The 22,017-nt window shown below is 45.5% G+C and overlaps 1 protein-coding gene across 2 annotated transcripts in view; it reads left to right on the top strand.

The window, feature by feature from the left end:
* Positions 1 to 22,017, top strand: part of parp8 (poly (ADP-ribose) polymerase family, member 8) — a 627,363-nt gene that overhangs the window by 396,803 nt on the left and 208,543 nt on the right. For both annotated transcript variants that reach the window (XM_085972589.1, XM_085972580.1), the window contains 2 exons: positions 12,969 to 13,029; positions 16,010 to 16,100. In XM_085972589.1, the coding sequence (XP_085828715.1) occupies positions 12,969 to 13,029; positions 16,010 to 16,100 (152 nt within the window). The remainder of the gene's footprint in view (positions 1 to 12,968; positions 13,030 to 16,009; positions 16,101 to 22,017) is intronic.

The following is a 22,017-nucleotide window of genomic DNA, read 5'->3' as shown; positions in this document are numbered from 1 at the left end:
GGAGCCTTGACTACTGCCTCAATCTTTTCAGGGGACTTATGTAACCCCTCTTCATCAATAACGTGGCCACAATACGAGATCTGCTTCTGGAAAAACTCGCATTTGTGGCGATTAGCTCGGCGCCCATATTCCTTCAATCTAGTGAGCACCTGCTCCAGGTTGGCGAGGTGATCACTGTCATTTTCGCCCGTGACCAGGATGTCGTCCAAATAACACTGGGTTCCTGGAATCCCTTGCAAGACTTGATCCATTGCCCTTTGCCAAATAGCCGGAGCTGATGCTACCCCGAACACCAGCCGGTTGTATTGGTAGAGACCTATGAGTGTTGATCGTGAGGTACTGTTTCGAGGCTTCTTCTACCTCCATTTGCAGGTACGCCTGGGCCAGATCAATCTTAGTGAAGCGTTTCCCTCCAGATCGCGAGGCAAAAATATCTTCAATCTGCGGAAGCGGATATTGTACCGTGTGAAGGACTGGGTTCACTGTCACCTTAAAGTCCCCACAGATGTGAACCTTCTTTGGTTCCCCAGGCGAATTACTCAACGACCTCTTCATTACAGGAACGATGGGTGTAGCCCACTCGCTCCAGTCCACTTTGGACAGTACTCTAGAACGTTCCAAACCTTCCAGCTCTGCTTCGATGGCTGGGCGGATCACATAAGGCACCGGTCTGGCCTTAAAAAACTTTGGGCTTGCATTTTCCTCTATTTTGATCGTCGCTGTTATGCCTTTTAGTGTTCCGAGTCCCTCCTGGAACACTTCTTGTGCGTCAGTTAGCATTTTTGACAGTCGTCCAGGTGTGACGTCATCATCCTTTTTGGCATCTACCGTCAGTGCTTTTATGGAATGCCAATCTAACCGTATCTTCCGGATCCATTCACGTCCTAGTAGTGGTGGTCCTCCATCTGGCAATACATATAGGTCCATTTTTGGTGTTTCCTTGCCGTTATATATAACGTTCACCCTTATTTTTCTTTTGGGGTAGACTTTTTGCCCCGTGTACGTCTTCAAGACAATCTCTGTATCTCTCAAGGGTATATGTAAGAATAGCCGCTTGTAGTCCCTTCGATTTATGACTGTTAGGGCTGATCCTGTGTCCAATTCCATTTTCACTTGGACTCCGTCTATCTTGAGCGTGACCCAGATAGTCTGGTGATCCTCCATTTTGATTACATTATGTAGTTTCAGACAACCCAGCTCCTTGCTTCCGGAGTCTGTATCACTTTTCTGTTCGTCTGAACTACTCTCCGTCACCTTATGTACCTTCTTGTACTTCTCCTGTGGAGATTTCTTGCTGCTGGTTTTCTTTCCCGACCTGCAGACTCTTGCTATGTGTCCTACTTTTCCACACTGTCTGCACACTTGGTCCTTGAACCAACAATCCTTATGGTCGTGTGTTGTTCTGCCGCAGCGATAGCACTTCACTGTTCCATATGACATTTCATTTGTGCCATATTCTTGCGGTCTCCGTTGTAACTCTGCAGCGCCCCGTGCAGCTGCTTCATGTGATACTGCCATGCTGAAAGCCTTGTCCAGTGTAAGATCCTTTTCTGATAGAAGCCGTTTCTGGGTTCCTTCACTTTGAAGCCCACACACAAACTTGTCCCTTAAAGTATCTGCTAGTCCCGTTCCAAACTGGCAGTGTTTTGATAGCTTGCGCAGTTCCGTTAAATACTCAGCATTACTTTCATCTTTATGCTGGTTCCTTTTGTGAAACTTAAATCTTTCTGCTATCAGCAGCGGTGTGGGGTTTAAGTGGTCCTGTAGGATTGACACTATGTTTTCAAAATCCTTTTCCACTGGCTTCTCTGGGGTTACTAGGTTTCGCAGTAAGCCATACGTTTTTGCACCCATGGAATTCAACAATACCAGTGCTTTCCTGTCATCTGGCACTTCATTCGCCTTGTAGTACGCTTCTATGCGTTCGACATATGTTGACCAATCTTCGACTTCATTGTCGAACGCTGTGACACTGCCACTCTTCGGCATCCCTGGGTGTGGTTAGACTGGCTAAAAATGGCGTCTCCCGCGCTCTCCCTTCTTCTCCGCTGCGGCTCAAAATGGCGTCTCCCGCGCTTTCCTTTCTTCCCACGCTCTCCCTTCTTCTCCGCTGTGGCTCAAAATGGTGTCTCCCGCGCTCTCTCTTCGCTGCGGCTCAAAAAAATGGCGTCTCCCGCGCTCTCCCTTCTTCTCCGCTGCGGCTCAAATGGCGTCTCCCGCGCTTCCTTTCTTCCCCGCGGACGCTGCTCAGCCCTTGAACACTGGCTGCGCTCTGCGTGTTTTCCTGCGCGCCTCTCTCTCTCTTTGACGCTGCTCGGTCCTGAACACCGGCTGCGCCCTGTGCGCTCTACCCTCTCTCTTTTCCCGTCGACGCCGCTCGGTCCTGAACACTGGCTGCGCCCTGTGTGCTCTACCCTCTCTCTGCTCCCGTCGACGCTGCTCAGCCTTTTCCTGTGCCGTCGGTCGGCTCTAGCCGCTGCTGTGCGGGAAGGGTCTGCGCCGTACCTGTTGCCAGCCTGTTTCGCTGGAGTCTCCGTTGGATGGTCGACGCCCGTGCTTCTGGAATCGGCCGCCTTCTGCAGAGTTGCAGGTAGGTTCGAATCTGCTCGTCGCCAATGTTAAATCCGTGTATCTTGATGTTGTGTGTCCTTCAATAACTAGACAGAGACTGCAGGGGAACAATCAACAGATGTTTACTGAATGAGGGTTACTCTAAAACTAACAGTACAGATCCCTACTCAGGGTTTATATACAGGTGTGGTCACTGCTGGTACTACAGTATACAGGAGCTGTAAAACGTAGTTCTCCCCTTAAAGGTACATACACTACAGCTAATGTTGAAGAAGTAGGTTTTAAGGAATAACATGAAGCAAGGAGAGGTGTAGCACAGTGGAGAGATTTAGGGTGCATCAGCATGGATAAGGATGATAAGTGAGAAGAATTTTGTGTGGGATAGGATGCAGGTAATGGAGGTCTCGACAAGATTGAGCTTATGTAGGGTGGCACTCTGGAGACCGGCAAGAAGGACATTGAAAAAGTCTGGAGATGACAATGGCTGGTCTGTGAGTTTCAGCAGCAGTAGGGGTGAGGAAGGAACAGAGATGGGTAGTGGTTCAGAGGTGGAAGTAGGCAATGGATTGAATGTGGGGTTTGAAGCTTAGCTCACGGTCAAGCAAGATGCACGATGTCAGCTCGTGATTGAGCAAGCATCTGGGTTGGGAGATGGGATCGGGATGGGCAAGCAAGACGGCTTCAGCCTTGCCAATGTTGAAGTGCAACAGATTTTGGTGTATCCACAAGGTGATGTCTTACAAGCAGTCCAGTAGCACAGAAACAGTTTTGGGATCAAGGGTCATCGTGGAGAGATACAAATGGATATCGTTGACCTACATACGAAAGCTGACCTCGTGCTTATGACTAATGTTGCAGAGGGGCAACATATTGATGAGGAATCGGAGGAACCAAGGATGAAGCTTTAGGGGACATCAGGGCATAGGTTAAGTGAGGAGAAGCCAGTGCAGGAGATGCTGGGTAATAATGGGAGAGTTAGAAATGGAACCAGGAGCGAGCAGTCCCACGGAGGTGGACCATGGAGGAGAGACGATGGATGAGGATGGCGTTATTAACTGTGTAAAAGACCAGAGAGAGGCTGAGGAGGATGAGGATGCATCTAAAAGCTATCGATTTTCTTGGAGTTATCAGTCCTCTGCTTTGCAATGTCTGTACACCTGAGGGGCTCAAGGGGTGTTCCATGTATGTCACTGCTCATGTCACTTCCATCAGAAACTGTCACTTAAAAGCTACTGAAAAGAACTGCAGGATTCCTGACTTTGTTTTAAAACAGATTGGTTGCTGTACTTTCAGCATTTCGCTGTCATTTTGCTTCTATTTTTATTTTAACCGTAAACAAATTGGAGAAGCAGTTTAGTTCTGCTGAAGTGGTATTTTTCACCTTCAGAAGGGGTGGAATGACGTGGCAACTGTTCCACATCTTCTCCAGTGAGCAATAAACCAGGAGTAGGGGTTAATTGTTAAACCTGCCTGCACTGTTCCATACAATGTCGTGATTAGGATTAAGAACCTTCAGTTTATAGTGGACTCAGTTTGCTTAGGGAGACTGCCAACTAGCTGTGAACACAGAGAGGCACATTTTTAACTCCACCACCTGAGTATTAACGTAAAAGGACGGATCGCCTGCCTGTTATGGAACCCATTGACTTCAATGGGATGAAAATTGGACAAGTTCTATAGTGAACGGGCAATCTGCGCTGCCCCTATTACCACCCAGGCGGTGAAGTTGAAAATGACCCCCCGAGTGATGGAGAAAAGCCTGAGCTTTAACACAGAGTTCTGCAAACATGTATAAATGTGCATGCACAGAGAGCCATCTTGGCCCTGTGAATTTGACTTGGAGCCAGGCACCATGAATCAGGCCAAGCCAGCTGTGAAATGGTTCTGTAGCTCCAGGGAGCTGCTGGATAAATGTACCCCAAGTCTTGCCAGTTCATCAGGTTATGTTGAGTTGTTGATCAACCCAGCTAGCATGTCTCTGTTCCTGAGGATGCTTCCATTTTGGTGATTGCAGGTCGACCAGACAGATTCAGTTAATCAGAGCCTCCAGGATGCTGTTATCCAAACACGGTGATCAATTGCAAGTAATGAGATCATTATTAGCATGTTGATGGCTGGTGACATTGGTGATGTATTGCCAATTGCTGCCATGTATGTGGTGTTGATCTGGTTTGTCGAAGGTTGATAGTCACTGTAGTTTGGTCATAAACAAAGTCCACGTTTCAGAACCATATCGCGGTGTCGGTAGTAAAGCAGCACAAAAGATTCAAAGCTACCTCTGCAGATTAACCATTCTGCTTGGTCACGTGTTGGACATGACAAATGCAGCAAGGCTGATTCATTGGTTCATTGCAGCAGTAATACTGTTGTCATTAACGGACTTTGCTATCAAAGTAGATAAACTGTTTTACACAGTTGATAGTTATTTCCAACTTGCAGGCAAGTTGCCAATGGAAGCATATAGCTTTTATCCTAAGTCAATTGATTCTCATTCCAAAACTCATTCCTTCCTATGGATAGTCAATTGATGTTAGTGCAGTGCAAATCTTTATATTATTAAAATTAAAATTGTATGTCCTAGCATCTTCCATTTAAAAGTATTTTGTTAACATAGGCCATGTCTTTTTTCCATATTCATTGCGTCAAAACCTGGTGATGTCTTAAAATAACAACAGAAAATGTTGGAAAAACTCAGCAGGCCAGGCAACATCCATGGAGAGAAAATAGAGTCAACGTTTCGGGTGAAAACCCTTTGTCAAGACTAAGGAAGCACAAAATGAAATAGATTAAGAGGCCAGGCTGGGAGAGAACAAAAGAGAAGAGACATTAAGAGGTATTCAAAACAAGACGAGATGGTGATAGGACTAGTGGAGACAAAAGACGGCTCTAGATTAGGTATGAAATGCGCTGGCAGAATGGGAGACAGCTGCCATGTGGGAGAGAGGAAAAAAAAGAAAGGGGGGTGGAAGGGCCATAACAAAAGTGTGGATAAAAAATATAAGTCAAAATGTAATAGGGGCCGAGGTTATGATCTGAAATTGTTGAACTCGATATTGAGTCCGGAAGGCTGTAAAGTGCCTAATCGGAAGATGAGGTGCTGTTCCTCGAGTTTACAGTGAGCTTCCGTGGAACAATGCAAGAGGCCGAGGACGGTGAGGTCCGAGTGGGAATGGGGCGGTGAATTAAAATGACAGGCGACCGGAAGCTCGGGGTCACCCTTACGGACTGAACGGAGGTGATCCGCAAAGCGGTCACCCAATCTGCGTTTGGTCTCCCAATGTAGAGGAGACCACATCGCGAGCAGCGAATACAGTATACTAGATTGCAAGAAGTACAAGTAAATCACTGTTTCACATGGAAGGGGTGTTTGGGGCCCTGGACAGTGAGAAGGGGGGAGGTATAAGGGCAGGTGTTACATCTCCTGCGCTTGCACGGGAAGGTGCAAGGGGAAGGGGTGCTGGGGATGATAGAGGAGTGGACTAGGGTGTCTCGGAGGGAGCGGTCCTTACGGAATGCTGAAAGTGGAGGGGAGGGGAAGATGCATTTGGTGGTGGGATCACACATCGTCCTGGTGATGTCTTCCCTGTTACATTTTTAATAGGATTTTCCAATTAATGACACTGAGTGCCTTAGGTTCTGTAGTTTCATGCATTGGCCACTAGATGGCATTGGAGAACAGATTTGTGAACCTTCATCTAAATTTATTTCATCCTCCATTTTTTTCTTAATAACTGTCATTTTTAATTTCCAAGATAAGGGTCTACACAAAATAAAAATTCCAAAAAGCTACATATTTTAGAATAACAAAATTATATGTATCCACTGAATAGGGTGCAATAATGTAGTGGTTGTGTTCCTGGACTAGTAATCCAGAGGCCTGAGCTAACAATGCAGAGAATGTAAGTTCAAATCCCACCATACAGTTTGAGAATTTGAATTCCGTTTAAAAAATCTGGAAATAAAAAGCTGAAATCAGTAAAAGTGACCATGAAGCTGTCAGATTGTCATAAAAACCCAACTGATTCAGTTATGTCCTTACCCAGTCTGACTAATAAGTGACTCCAGTCCACACCAATGCAGTTGACTTTAAACTGCCTTCTGAAATGACCTAACAAGCCACTCATTGTATCAAACTGCTGCTGCAGTGGTTCAAGAAAGTGGCCCAATACTACCTTCTTAGGGCAGCTGGGGTAGGCCATAAATGCCACCATGTCAGGGACAGCCCCAGCACTGATCAGACAATGTCCCTGGTAATTCCACTTTAGCATTCCTTTTTTATAAAGCTGCCAACTCACTGTGAGCAATGCCACGGGAGAGTCACTAGTCCTTATTAACGGTGGTACTGACATGACTTTCATCAAGTGACCCAGCTTTTATTACCATTATAATTCTGTCCATAATTGTGCTGAAGATTTCTGATGTTACATGATCCTTGACAACAACTAAATTAATGCAAAACTCCATGGTTAATTAGTTTTCATCCTCAATACAGTTAGTGGTGTCAGTCTACAACCATTAAAAACATTCACAGATCCTTTGCCACATCAAGCATGAGATAAGGAGCCATGAAACAGGAGGAGGACTTCTACGAGATTATTGGAATAGAAGAAACAAATATATTCACAGGGATCTAATAAATATTACTTGCCTGAATAATATTAGGATTGCAATGGAGGATTAGCCAACTATATAGAGGTCATTCAGTTGAGAACTATAGAGTAAAGAATTGAAGAGCTGGCTGAAGAGCTAGCACAGAGGCGATGGGCCAAATGGTCTTTTTTTTGTGCTATGATTTCTATGATTCTGTAATTCATTCTGTAAATCAGGAAGACATAATAACTCCCGAGTGATGAAGTAACAGGGCCTTTCTTGATGGTGAATGAAAAATAGTTCTGCATTTTACATGGCCCCGCTGAGCATTATTGTCAGACCACAAGTGTATCATTTTTAAATAAGTTAATTAACAAAATGAAATTATCTACCTAGAATAAGGACCATTACAAGTGCAGAAGGATGTTTAATAATCTGGAATAAGCCGTCTGAGCTGTCTGTCTCCAGACATGGGTGACCACCATCTTGAAAAATGTATCCGTTGTATCTTGGCGGATGTGGGCGTCGCTGGCAAGGCCAACATTTATCACCCATCCCTAATTGCTCTTGAGAAGGTGATGGTAAGCCACCTTCTTAAACCACTGCAGTCCGTGTGGTGAAGGTACTCCCACAGTGCTGTTAGGGAGGGAGTTCCAGGATTTTGACCCAGCGACGATGAAGGAGCGACGATATATTTCCAAGTCAGGATGGTGTGTGACTTGGAGGCAACGTGGAGGTGGTGGAGTTCCCATGCACCTGCTGCCTTTGTCCTTCTAGGTGGTAGAGATGGTGGGTTTGGGAGGCTGCTGAAGAAGCTTTGGCGAGTTGCTGCAGTGCATCTTGTAGATGGTACACACTGCAGCCGCGGTGCGCCGGTGGTGGAGGGAGTGAATGTTTAAGGTGGTGGATGGGGTGCCAATCAAATAGGCTGCTTTGTCCTAGATGGTGTCGAGCTTCTTGAGTGTTGTTGGAGCTGCACTCAGCCAGGCAAGTGGAGAGTATTCCATCACACTCCTGACTTGTGCCTTGTAGATGGTGGAAAGGCTTTGGGGAGTCAGGAGGTGAGACACTCACCGCAGAATACCCAACCTCTGACCTGCGCTTGTAGCCACAGTATTTATGTGGCTGGTCCAGTTAAGTTTCTGGTCAATGGTGACCCCCCCCCACCCCAGGATGTTGATGGTGGGGGATTCGCTAATAGTAATGCCGTTGAATGCCAAGGGGTGGTGGTTTGTGGTTGGTGGCGATGGTTAGACCCTGTCTTGTTTGAGATAGTCATTGCCTGGCACTGGTGTGGCGCGAATGTTACTTGCCACTTATCAGCCCAAACCTGAATGTTGTCCAGATCTTGATGTATGCGGGCATAAACTGCTTCATTGTCACACGTTTAAGACTTGTGATTTAATGTAGAGGTTTAAAAGAATTGTGAAGCATAATTTTAATTAGTGCCTGGTGCTGCGCATTAGATTAGGACAAGATTAGCTTAGCTGTGAAACATCCCCAGTCAAATAGCCTGCTAACAGTTTTGTGAAATATTACTTGGGTGAGGAGGAGTAGAGATATTGGACAGGATTAAAAATAGATAGTAAGGAGGCACTAAATAGGTTTGCATCACTCAAAGTTAGCAAGTCCTTTGGTCCAGATGGGAGGCATCCTAGTTTGCTGAGGGAAGCTCTGACCACAATCTTTCAATCCTCCTTGGATATGGGAGTGGTGCCAGAGGACTGGAGGATTGCAAATGTTACATCCCTGATCAAAAAAGTGGAGAGGTATAAACCTGCTAACTACAGGCCAATCAGCCTAACGTCAGTGGTGGGAAAACTACTAGAGGCCATTGTCAAGGACAAAATTAATTCTCACTTGGAGAAGCATGGGCTAATAAGGAACAGCCAACACTGATTTGTTAAAGGCAAATCGTGTCTGACTAACCTGATTGAGTTCTTTGATGAAGTAACAGAAAGGGTTGATAAAGGTCGTGCAGTAGATGTATATATGGACTTTCAAAAGGCATTTGATAAAGTACCACATAGCAGACTTATTTGATATTAAAGGGATGGTGGTAACTTGGGTATGTAATTGGCTAAGGGATAAGAGGCAGAGAATAATGGTGAATAGATGTTTTACTGATTGGAGAGAAGTATGCAGTGGGGTCCCCCAGGGGTTAGTGTTCAGACCATTGCTTTTTTTGTTATATATAAATGACCTGGACTTGGGTACAGGGAGTACAGTTTTGATGTTTGTGGATGATACAAAACTTGGCAAAGTAGTAATTGGTGAGCAGGATAGTAGCAGACTTCAGGAGGACATAGAGAGACTGGTGAAATGGGCAGACACATGGCAGATTCAATTTAATGTGGATAAGTGTGAAGTGATGCACTTTGGGTGAAACAACATGGAGAGACAGTATAATCTAAATGGTACTATTTGAGGAGGATGCAAGAGCAGAGGGGCCTGGGGGTGCATATTCACAAATTCTTGAAGGTGGCAGGGAAAGTTGATAAGGCAGTCAAGAAAGCGTATGGGAAATAACAACAGAAGATGCTGGAAAAACTCAGCAGGCCAGGTAACATCCGCGGAGAGAGAAACAGAATCAATGTTTCAGGTCAAAACCCTTCTTCAGAACTGAGAAAAATAGGCAGGAAATGAAACAGATTAAAAGGCAGTTTGGGGGCTGGGAAATGGGGGAGGGGATGAAAGAAGAGACATTAAGAGATATTCAAGGTGAGAAGAGATGGTAATAGGACAGGTAAAGAAACAAACAATGGCTCTAGATGAAGTGTGAAATGTGCTGGCAAAGTGAAAGACAGCTGCCATGTGGGAGAGAGAGAGAGAAAAAAGGAAAAGGCACAAACCAAAGGTGTGGATAAAAAAATATGAAAATATAATAGGGGCCGAGGTTATGATCTGAAATTGTTGAACTCGATATTGAGTCCGGAAGGCTGTAAAGTGCCTAATCGGAAGATGAGGTGCTGTTCCTCGAGCTTACGCTGAGCTTCCGTGGAACAATGCAAGAGTCCGCAGACGGTGAGGTCTGAGTGGGAATGGAACGGTGAATTGAAATGACAGGCGACCGGAAACTCGGGGTCACCCTTACGGACTGAATGGAGGTGTTCCGCAAAGCGGTCACCTAATCTGCGTTTGGTCTCCCCAGTGTAGAGGAGACCACATCGTGAGCAGCGAATACAGTATACTAGATTGCAAGAAGTACAAGTAAATCGCTGTTCCACCTGGAAGGGGTATTTGGGGCCCTGGACAGTGGGAAGGGGGGAGGTATATGGTCAGGTGTTGCATCTCCTGCGCTTGCACGGGAAGGTGCCGGGCGAAGGGGACGGGGTGCGGGGGTGATAGAGAAGTGGAGTAGGGTGTTTCAGAGGGAGCGGTCCCTATGGAATGCTGAAAGGGGAGGGGAGGGGAAGATGCATTTGGTGGTGGGATCACGTTGGAGGTGGCAGAAATGGCGGAGTAATATTCGTTGAATGTGGAGGCTGGTGGGGTGAAAGGTGAGGACAAGGGGAACCCTATCGTGGTTCTGGGAGGGAGAGGCAGGGGCGAGGGCAGAAGTGCGGGAGATAGAACGGACCTGGTCGAGGGCCATGTTAACCATGGTAGAGGGGAATTCTCGATTGAGGAAAAAGGAAGACATGTCGGAAGCACTGGTGTGGAAGGTGGCATCGTTGGAGCAGATACGGCGGAGATGGAGAAACTGGGAGAATGGAATAGAGTCCTTTTAAGGAGGCGGGGTGGGAGGAAGTGTAGTCCAGGTAGCTGTGGGAGTCAGTGGGCTTGTAGTGAATGTTGGTCAATAACCTATCCCTGGAGATGGAGAAGTCGAGGAAGGGAAGGGAAGAGTCAGAGATGGACCATGTGAAGGTGAGGGAAGGGTGGAAATTGGAGGCAAAGTGAATGAAATTGTCTAGTTCAGGGTGAGCGTATGGGATACTTAGCTTTGTAAATAGGGGCATTGAATACAAAAACAAGGAAGTCATGCTAAACCTTTACAAATCACTGATTAAGCCTCAGCTGGAGTATTGTGTACAATTCGGAGCACCATACTTTAGGAAGGATGTCAAGGCCTTGGAGAAGGTGCAGAGGAGTTTTACCAGGGATGAGGGATTTCAGTTATGTGGAGAGATTGAAGAAGCTGTGAGTGTTCTCCTTAGAGCAGAGAAGGTTAAGGGGAGATTTAATAGAGGTTTTCAAAATTATGAGGGGTTTTGATAGAACAATTAGGGAGAAATTGTTTCCTATGGCAAATGGGTCAATAACCAGAGGTCATAGATTTAATATAACTGGCAAAAGAACTAGAGGGGAAATGATAATTTTTTTCACAGAGGGTTTTTAAGATCTGGACCACACGAGCTGAAAGGGTGGAGAAATCAGATTCCATAGGAACTTTGAAAAGGCAATTGGACATGTATTTGAAGAGGACTAATTTTCAGGGTTATGGGGAAAAAGCTGGGGTGTGGGACTAAATTGGACAGCTCTTTCAAAGAGCCGGCACAGCTGGCCAAATGGCCCCTTTCTATGCTGGAAGATTCAATAATTCTATGACTACCAGCACCAGTGTAACCATATCCCATTGTTAGTCACCATCTTCAAGGAAGAGAATAGAATTCGATTGGAGATAGACAGCAATTAGAATGACGTAATGATCTGAAGAGGACTGAGTTTTCAAAAGTCCGCACTAGCCCATTACTAATTGAGAGAAGAATATTCTCTACCCAGTAGAGAAATTAGGGCAAGGTCTCTTCAGGTATAGGTTGCCTGTAATAAATGTGAGTACAAACTTTCAGCTGTCTCAAAGATCACGAGTGGCTTTCTTGACTGATTCACAATTATCCCTATACTTTATCCCTAAATTTATAAAGGTTATTGTGGGAGCTGCTCGACCTCGTTCTACACTTGTGTTACTGTGGGTTAAGTTATTCTCAATATGATACAGTGCTTTACAAAAATTGTGTGGAAAAACTAACATTATTAAATACCAATTTATTTTGCCTTCCTGAAGTTAACACCAAACAAAGGCAGGAAGGGAAAGGGGAGCATAATATGGTCCATACCTCAACTGCTAGGAGATACTTTAGGGGAACAAAACTTGCACTTGTGAGACATGATAAGGTGCGAAATAAAAGCAACTTATTTCAAATTCTTTCTTGTATAGCACCTTATTTTATCTCTCAGAAACAAAGTTCTGCACAATGAATTATTTTGAGGTGCTAGGACTGTTATGTAGGCAGCCATTTTAATCCGCAGCATCCCAGGAGCAACAGTGAGAAGAATGACCAGTTGATCTGTTTTGATAGTGTTCGTTTCGGAAAGAAGTTTGGCAAGACACAAAGAGAAGTCTCTACATTTTTTTGAATGGGCTTTTTAATATTCGGCTGAACAGCCAGATAGAGCCTTAGTTTAACTTCTCATTCAAGAGAAGGCACTGCTGACAGTGCAGCACTGTAGCACTGAACTGGAGTGTCAGACTAGATTACATGCTCAAGTCACTAAGTGGGGCTTCTACCCACAGCTTTCTCACACAAAGATGAGAGTGCTACCAGCTGAGCCATTTTCGTTGCCACTGAAGGGGAAACACCCAGCTTCCACTCAGTGCCTCTCCCAACGCGGGAAGACTGATCGGAATCATAGCAACGTAGCAAAGTGTGGACACAAAGCCACATCTCTGCAATCCAGGGCATCACTGTGGTATCTCTGAAATTGAAAAATTACTGACATTTTTCATGAGGTTAATCATACTAAATTTCTTAGCTACGATTAATTCCTGGAGGCATTGCTTTAAAACATTCTTTCTTTTTCAGGGAGTATGGAGCAATTGATGATGTGGACATCGACTTGCACATCGACGTCAGTTTTCTCGATGTGAGTAAACAAAACTGTTGTTCATTATCTTACAACATGATTCATGAAACATGGAATTTATGTGCAAATAAATTGATTAACGTTTCTGAATTTATACTGAAGGGCACTTTATTCATGGCTCATTAGCTCCATTACTAAATTCGGAAATTAAAATTGTCTGCACTGCTGTGAAAATGTTCAGGGTAATAATGCTGTCTTATGAGTTGATTGGGCACTTGGTTAACTCATCCAAAACATCAATTGATGGGTTGCGCAGTGCTGGTCTAATAAGCAGTGGATTGTGAGTTCACCCTTCTGGTCCCAAAAGGACAGTCAAATTTCTGATTTGTAGCCTCTGAGAATTGAGGAGAGGCAGTTTCTTCCACTTGGGGAGAGAAAGGGGGAGAAATTGGAAACTGAACCATTCCAGGCTGTAGTGTTTCACCTAATGTGATAGGCAGAGTATGAGTAAGTTTAAAGCCTATGATCTCAGCCAGAAAATTATGTATGGCATATAGCCAATGAAAGGATAGTATAAAATAAATACGCTGAAAGTGGGGAAGAAACAATATCACGTGAGAGCTGTCATATGGTGGGCCTGTGCCATCATTCTTAGATTTTACTATAGGGGTAAAGGAATGGTGCTTTAAAAGGGAGCCATGTGTCGCCAGTCCTCACTGATAAACTTGGCAAAAGATGGAAAGTACCCATGCTCACTGATGCCCAGTTTAGGTATGGCCAGGATCACTCGACTCCAAACCTCATTACAGCCTTTGTCCAAACATGGACGAAAGAGTTTAATTCCAGAGGTGAGTTGAGAGTGACTGCCCTTGACATCAAGGCAGGATTTGACCAAGTGTGGCATCACGGAGCCCTAGTAAAATTGAAGTCAATGGGAATTGGGGAAATCTCTCCACTGGCTGGATTCATACCTAGTCAGTGGCCTTCCCTCTATCATAAGGTCAGAAGTGGGGATGTTCGCTGATGAGTGCAGTGTTCAGTTCCATTCGCAACTTCTCAGATAATGAAGCAGTCCATGCCCTCATGCAGCAAGATCTGGACGATATTCAGGCTTGGGCTGATAGGTGGCAAGTAACATTCGCACCACACAAGTGCCAGGCAATGACTATCTCCAACAAGAGAGCGTCTAACCACTGCCCCTTGATATTCAACGGCATTACCATTGCCCAATCCACCACCATCAACATCCTGGAGGTCACCATTGACCAGAAACTTAACTGGACCAGCCACATAAATACTGTGGCTACAAGAGTGACTTACCTCCTGACTCCCCAAAGCCTTTCCACCATCTACAAGGCACAAGTCCGGAGTGTGCTGGAATACTCTCCACTTGCCTGGATGAATGCAGCTCCAACAACACTCAAGAAGCTCGACTCCATCCAGGACAAAGCAGTCTGCTTGATTGGCACCCTATCCACCACCTTAAACATTCACTCCCTCCACCACTGGTACACCGTGGCTGCAGTGAGTACCATCTACAAGATGCACTGCAGCAACTCACCAAGGCTTCTTTGACAGCACCTCCCAAACCCGCGACCTCTACCACCTAGGAAGACAAAGGCAGCAGGTGCATGGGAACACCACCACCTCCAAGTTCTCCTCCAAGTCACAAACTATCCTGACTTGGAAATATATCGCTGTTCCTTCATCGTCACTGGGGCAAAATCCTGGAACTCCCTCCCTAACAGCACTGTGGGAGTACCTTCACCATACAGACTGCAGCGGTTCAAGAAGGTGGCTCACCACCACCTTCTCAAGGGCAATTAGGGATGGGCAATAAATGCTGGCTTTACCAATTATGCCCACAGCCCATGAATGAATAAAAAAAACATCTAGAATTTAAAAAATCTATTGTTGGGACTCCCCAATAAGTAATATGGAGAGTGAAATCTTATATAAATGTGTCTTTTATCCTGATGATTCCAGTAAACTATGTATAATTAAATCCTTTAACAGTATTATGTCACTTTAAATATAGATTACTGATTATCTGTAAAAAAACTTCTGTTGTCTCTTCCAGCCTTCCTGAAGGCATCGACTCAAGTCTCACACGTGAGACTGGTCAGTGGAATGATGTACTGGGGGGCTCCCTTCTGCAACTCACCCGATTGGCCTTTCTTCAGGCCTGAGACTTGAAAGGGTCAGCAATGTGTGAGAGTTGCCCGATTTCCACACATGCACACTTCCTAGAGGGAGTCACTGGGCAACATGGGAACCTTAGCTCATTTGTTTTCTTCCCTAGCTCAGGGGCACTACTTCATAACAGTTAGTCCAAGCACTGAATCCACCCCCAGGAATACCATACAAAGGATGATGAGGATAAATTGAGGAAGATTGAAGCGAGGCATTTGTCCCATAATTGAAAGCAGGGAACAATGGAATCAAAAGCAGATTTTAGTTGGGAGTTAATCAATTACTGCATGGGGAAAGATTTCTTCTCTGCCCTAAGTGTGAAATCATCAAAGTATTCTTTATAACTGTATTTATGATTTAATTATACATAGCACACAGGTGAATTCTCAGCCTACTGTGTGCAACAACCTGGGTACTACATTTAAATGTTAACAATGCAGGGGTGAAATATCTCCCATAGATAATGTGAATGAAACAGCTGAAATTCGTAGAAAATGGGATTTCTCATTTTATACTTCAGACAAATTTTTCATTAAAATTATCAAGAAGCGGAGTTTCGCCTCCACGATCCCAGTCTGGCTTTTGCTGAGTTCCTTGCAATAGATTGCAACGATGAATGGTAACAATTTAAATGGAGCCAAGCATGATTGAGCTGTTAGGATGACAACTTAAACACTGTCAAGTTCAGCACACAAAATAGATATGAAAGTGTATTTGCTTTAATATATTAGAAAGTGAATGAAGTGAATACTTAGTGTGATCATTCATTATACATTTCTGATAGATCTTGTTACTTTTATATTTCTGAATAAATTGCTTTCTTTCTGCTTGCCTGGTTTTTTGACAGGAGGAGATTGCTATTGCATGGGACGTAATTCGCACAGAACCTGTGATAGTGCGGCTGCATTGCTCTCTCACACAGTATTTAAATGGCCCAGGTTAGTACTGCTCCGTACCTTTAGGTTAATGTGAGTTTTTGCTCACAGTAATGTTATCCATACCTAGATATGTTTAACATATATAGAGGTGCCAAAAATTCAGTGTTGCTGCCCAACCTTTCATTTTGATGTTGATGAAAAACGTAGATATGATATAGGAGAGGTAATTTTCTGATTTTGCGTTCCCAGCAGGGAATCACACCTGCTGAGAACACAAATTGAACATTTATGCAGGCACTGTTTACAATTTCAGACCATTTAAGATCACTTCCAATATGCACTCACGGTGGGAGAGTCTCCTCACTGGGAGCCCAAAGCCAGAAAATTATGCCTAAAGGATCCACTTAAGTTTCCCTCAATAGCTCAGTGGGTGAGCACTCCAATTGGTGTGGTTCCGTGCCATACAGATCTTGAGACCGGATTTCTTCAGATATACCACCTGATCGCGGGCAGCAGAGTGGTGCTGCAGCTGGGAAAATGGAACGGGGAGACCTACAGCGAATTCCATATCCCTATATGAGCTCCTTGATTGTGTCTTTCGGTCTCCCCCACCCTCCTCAGTAGGGATCTCATCTAATTTAAACTATTTGGGGCGGTGGGAGGGTGGGGGGCGTGGGGGGGCGAGCTATACAAACCATCTGATTCCCCTCCCTTCCTGCCACAGTATGACCGGCCTTCAGTAAGAACAGAACAGAGGGGCGGGGGGCGCAGAACTGACTTTGAAGCAACAGTGGAAAGATTACCAGGGCCAATCAAGGAGGGAGAGGAACTAGTCCTGGCCATCTTTCCCACGACTGAGCCCTCCTAACACTGGCAAAAGTGATATGGACTCATGCAGAGCCATGTGCACAAAATTAGTTTCAGATCTTCAGTGGGATTGTGCCCCCTTTCCCTTGTAGCTCCTCTCTGTTCAGGGGATGGAACAAATGCTCCACTGCAGATTTTCTGATTTAACAGTAGCTGGCTCCTTCTGCAGAGCAGTGATACCGGCAGGAGCCTGCCCTAAATATGTAATGAACCCAGATCCAGGAAAATGGGTGAAACTCAGGGTTGGATCACCGGACAATGGGCAGAAGTCCCCGCCCCGAACTCACCTCCAGCGGCAAGAGCAACGAGAAGGAAAATACAGCTCCTAAGGTTTAAAGTTCCTCTCTACTCTATTTTTGTTACACATGCTTGCCTCAAAGTTCTGTGCATGCAACTTTAACAAAGTCACGAACTAATTTGTAATCACAGTGATAAAAATAGCATACACAATTAAGTTCAAGATTCGATAGCTGGTTAGCTGACCCCACCCAGGGTAGTGGTAGGGATGTTGCAATTGGCCTCAACAATCCTTGGTTAGGGTAAAGAAGAATCGTCCATGATTCCTACTCCTGCTCATAATCCAGAGAACTCTGATGGAATGTGCACTTGTGTAGATGTGGGGTGAGAAGGGTGATCTCAGCTGTGATTCCCTCCCACTTTCAAATAGTTTACTCAATGAGGCCACCGAAGGTTGCTGGCACTTATGGAAAAGTCAGTATACACACAATTTCATCAGAATTTTGTACCTCTCATCCTGTCACTTGACTCCAGCCATCTTCTACATCGACCAATGTTGGACTCAAAAGCCTCTACGGACCTCAGCAGACAATGGTGGACATGTCATCCAGAAGGACTTTACTGTGCCATAATTAATTACAGCAAACAAAACTAAATTGCTTACAAAACAACAGTGACTACACTTCAAAAGTAATTCATTAGTTTTGATGCATTTTTGGATGTCTTGACGACATGAAAGGCACTACATAAATACAAGTTCTTTCCTTCGTAAGTGGGATCCTGTCCTGTATTGAATTAAATATCTGTTAGTTTGGATTGAGTTATGAGCAACACTGTTGAAAACCCAGCTAGGCCATGAAATGCTGAACTAAAAACAGAAAATGCTGGAAATATTCAACAGCTCAGGCAGCATCTGTGGAGAGAGAAAGAGTTAATGTTTCAGATCATTTGCCTTTCGTCAGAACTGGTAACAGTTAGAGATGTAACAACTTTTAAGCAAGTGCAGAGGCAGGGAAAGGGGGAGGGGAGGAAAGATCAAAAAGGAAGGACTGATAGGGTGGAAGGCAGGAGAGGTTAAATGACAAATTTTATGATTGTACAAAGCAAAAGGAGATGGTAATGGGACAAGTAAAGAAATAAAAGATGAGTCTAGATGAGGTGTAAATGGGAATAGCAGAATCATCAACAGCTGCCATCTGAAAAAATAGGGGCAGAGGTTGTGATCTGAAATTGTTAAACTCCATGTTGAGTCCAGAGGCTGTAAAGTGCCTAATCGGAAGGTGAGGTGCTGTTCCTCAAGCTTACGTTGAGCTTCGTTGGAACAGTGGAAGAGGCTGAAAACGGAAAGGTCAGAGTGGGAGTGGAGCGGAGAATTAAAGTGACAGGTGACCGGAAGCTCGGGGTCACATTTACGGACTGAATGGAGGTGTTCTGCAAAGCGGTCACCCAATCTGCGTTTGGTCTCCCCAATGTAGAGGAGACCACATCGTGAGCAGCGAATACAGTATATTAAATTGCAAGAAGTACAAGTAAATCACTGTTTCACCTGGAAGGAGTGTATGGGGCCCTGGACAGTGGGAAGGGAGGAGGTAAAAGGGTAGGTGTTGCATCGCCAGCGCTTGCACAGGAAGGTGCCGTGGGAAGGGGAGGGGGCTTTGGAGGTGATTGAGGAGTGGACCAGGGTGTCGTGGAGGGAGCAGTCTCTTTGGAATGCTGAAAGGGGAGGTGAGGGGAAGATGTGTTTGATGGTGGGATCATGCTGGAGGCAGCGGAAATGGCAGAGGATGATCCATTGAATGTGGAGGCTGGTGGGGTGAAAGGTGAGGACCAGGGGAAACCTATCGTGGTTCTGGGAGGGAGGGGAAGGGGTGAAGAGTGCGGGAAATGGAACGGACACGGTCGAGGGCCATGTCAACCACGGTAGAGGGGAATCCTCAGTTGAGGAAAAAGGAAGACATATTGGAAGCACATGTATGGAAGGTGGCATCATCAGAGCAGATGCGATGGAGATGGAGAAACTGGGAGATTGGAATAGAATCCTTACAGGAACCGGGGTGGGAGGAAGTGTAGTCCGGGTAGCTCGGGGAGTCAGTGGGCTTATAGTGGATGTTTGTCGATAGCCTATCCCCAGAAATGGAGACAGAGAAGTCAAGGAAGGGAAGAGTTGGAGATGGACCATGTGAAGGTGAGGGAAGGGTGGAAATTGGAAGCAAAGTGAATGAAAGTTTCTAGTTCAGGGCAAGAGCAGGAAACCGCACCAATACAGTCATCAATGTACTGGAAAAAGAGGTGAGAGAGGGTCCTGAGTAGGACTGGAACAAAGAATGTTTCACATATCCCACGAAAAGGCAGGCATAGCTAGGACCCATGTGGGTTCCCTTAGCAACACCTTTAATTTGGAGGAAGTGAGTGAACAACTTCTCCTTTGACTCCAATGTGAGAACAAGTTCAGCCAGGCAGAGGAGGGTGGGATTGGATGGGGACTCATTGGGCATCTTTTCAAGGAAGAAGCGGAGCACTCTCAGGCCGTCCTGGTGGGGGGTGGAGGTGTAGTGGGATTGGACGTCCACAGTGTAAAGGAGACTCTTGGGGCCAGGAAACTGAAAACTGTTAAAGTGGCAGAGGGTGTCGGAAGAGTCGCGAATTTAGATGGGAAGAGACTGGATAAGGGGAGAAAAAATAGTCAAGATAGGAAGAAATCAGTTCCGTGGGGCAAGAACAGGCTGAAACGATGGCTGCGATCTTGCCTGAGGAAGCACGTTGGGAGCGAGACTGCTGGTTTCCGGGTTCTAGTCCTGCCCCCAGTGACGTCTGACGAACAAACACTATTTTCCCTTGATTGGCCTTGTTAAGCCCGCCCTGCGGGCTTGCTGGCCAATTAAGGGAAAGCCGGTGTCAGATGACGTCAGTGCATGACACTTCATCTGCCGGTTTTCTTAAAGGGACAGGCCCCATAATTTTTTGACAGATGAATTGTCAGTGTTTGACAGTATTGAGGTGCTGTCAAACACTGACAATCACTGTCCAAAGGCAAGCCCTTGAACCCAGGCTCACCAATGACTCTCTCCTTAGGAGATAACAAATGGCAGCTGCATGTGAGATTGCAGAAGCCATCTGTCAATTCTCCCGATCAGATGAGGCTTCACAGAAACATCGAATCTTGACACCTACAGATACATATACAGGAAACGCTTTTTTATCCGGCACCAATGGGACTGGCGTGGTGCCAGTTTATCAAAGTCCGGATTACAGAGAGGTATAGTAAAAGGTACGATAGCTCCATACACAGCAACAAATCCAGACTTCCCTGTTGCTTAGCAACAGGTGCAGGAACTCTAGCCACAAGATCCAAGCGTCCCTGTTGCTTAGCAACAGGTGCAGGAACCGGCCACAAGATCCAAGTGTCCCTGTTGCTTAGCAACAGGTTCAGGAACCCGGCCACAAGATCCAGGAATGGCCATTAATATGAATTAAAACTTACCTGAACCTACTCCTGAATTTTGCCGGTTAACAGAGATTTAGGTGCCGGTAAATCGAGAGTTTCCTGTAAACAGAATAAAAATATTTCTCACTACATTCTCTCACCTGTCATACTTACCTGTGCACCATTGCACCCATCATACTACCTCTGCAGCTGTCATTTGCACACTTACACTGCAGCAGACCCGCAGCTCGCCTCGCTGACCCTGGCGGGGTTTCCCACCATCAGGAAGCCCGCATCAGCAGGCAGAAAATGATGAAAAGCCTCTTAACTGCTTGTTAACTACCTGTTAACAGGCAGTTAATTGGCTCTAATCCCCTTCCCGCCGCTAGGAAACAGGCCCCTGCGCGAGTCGGGGACCCGCCTCCCGGGAAGGTGATTCGGAGGCGGGTTGGGAGCGGGGTTGGGACCTGCTCCCAATTTTTCCCATTTTCCCAGCAGTCCCACCTCCAAACCCGCCTCCTCAGTGCTGGTAAAATACAACCCTATGGGTCTGCCAGGGCAGCTCTGTTTGTGGATCTTGGGAAGGAGGTAGAAGCGGGCTGTGCGGGGTTGGGGAACTATGAGGTTGGCGGCCGTAGAGGGAAGATCTCCAGAGGAGATGAGGTCAGTGACAGTCTTGGAAACGGTGGCTTGATGTTCGGTAGTGGGGTCATGGTCCAGGGGGAGGTAGGAGGAGGTGTCAGAGTTGGTGTTCAGTCTCCGCACGGTAGAGGTCAGTTCGCCAAACAACAACAGGCAGTTAATTGGCTCTAATCCCCTTGTCAGCAGGTTTAATAACAATGTTAGGGTTGGCTCTGAGAGTTGCTTTGTAATACACTCCAGGCTACTTGTCATTCCATAGAAAATCTTTTTGTGGCTGTTGTGCTGATGCTTTGCTGATGGGAAACGGCAAAAATAAAAATGTTAATTTTTTTCTTCACAATACAAACCATTTACATACTGCTGTCATATTCTGATCTTGGTACGATTTCTATTGGCCGTTTCACCTTGTATCTTATTATTTGGGCAATTTGTGATTAGATTGGATTCTTCTCACTATTTAAATTCTTTTTGCTATATATATATTTAATTACCCTTTTCATATTGCCATAGTCAGCCAAACAAGGCAGCGGTGAAGGGCTGGGAGCAAGCCATCTGTGTGCTGCCTCAGCAGCAAAGATGCAAATTCAGGCCTTAGGTTGAAAGAATGCCTGAGGATAAATTACAATAAAAAAAAAGCTCTTGAAACTTATTGACCTCGGTCTGTCAGCATTAATAAAGTTTGCAGCAAGTGTGACATATAGACCGTGCGCTACATGCCATTTCAGAGCTTGATATATTGTGTGGAAAATGCAAATTGTCTCTGCCCCTTCATTTAACATTGTGCTAAACCTATGTCAGAGTGTTGTT

This window comes from Somniosus microcephalus, chromosome 2 (assembly GCF_052327205.1).
Source record: "Somniosus microcephalus isolate GS21.2 chromosome 2, FLI_Smic_1.0, whole genome shotgun sequence".
NCBI classification, from domain to species: Eukaryota; Metazoa; Chordata; class Chondrichthyes; order Squaliformes; family Somniosidae; genus Somniosus; species Somniosus microcephalus.
This window is presented reverse-complemented; position numbering and strand designations above follow the sequence as displayed.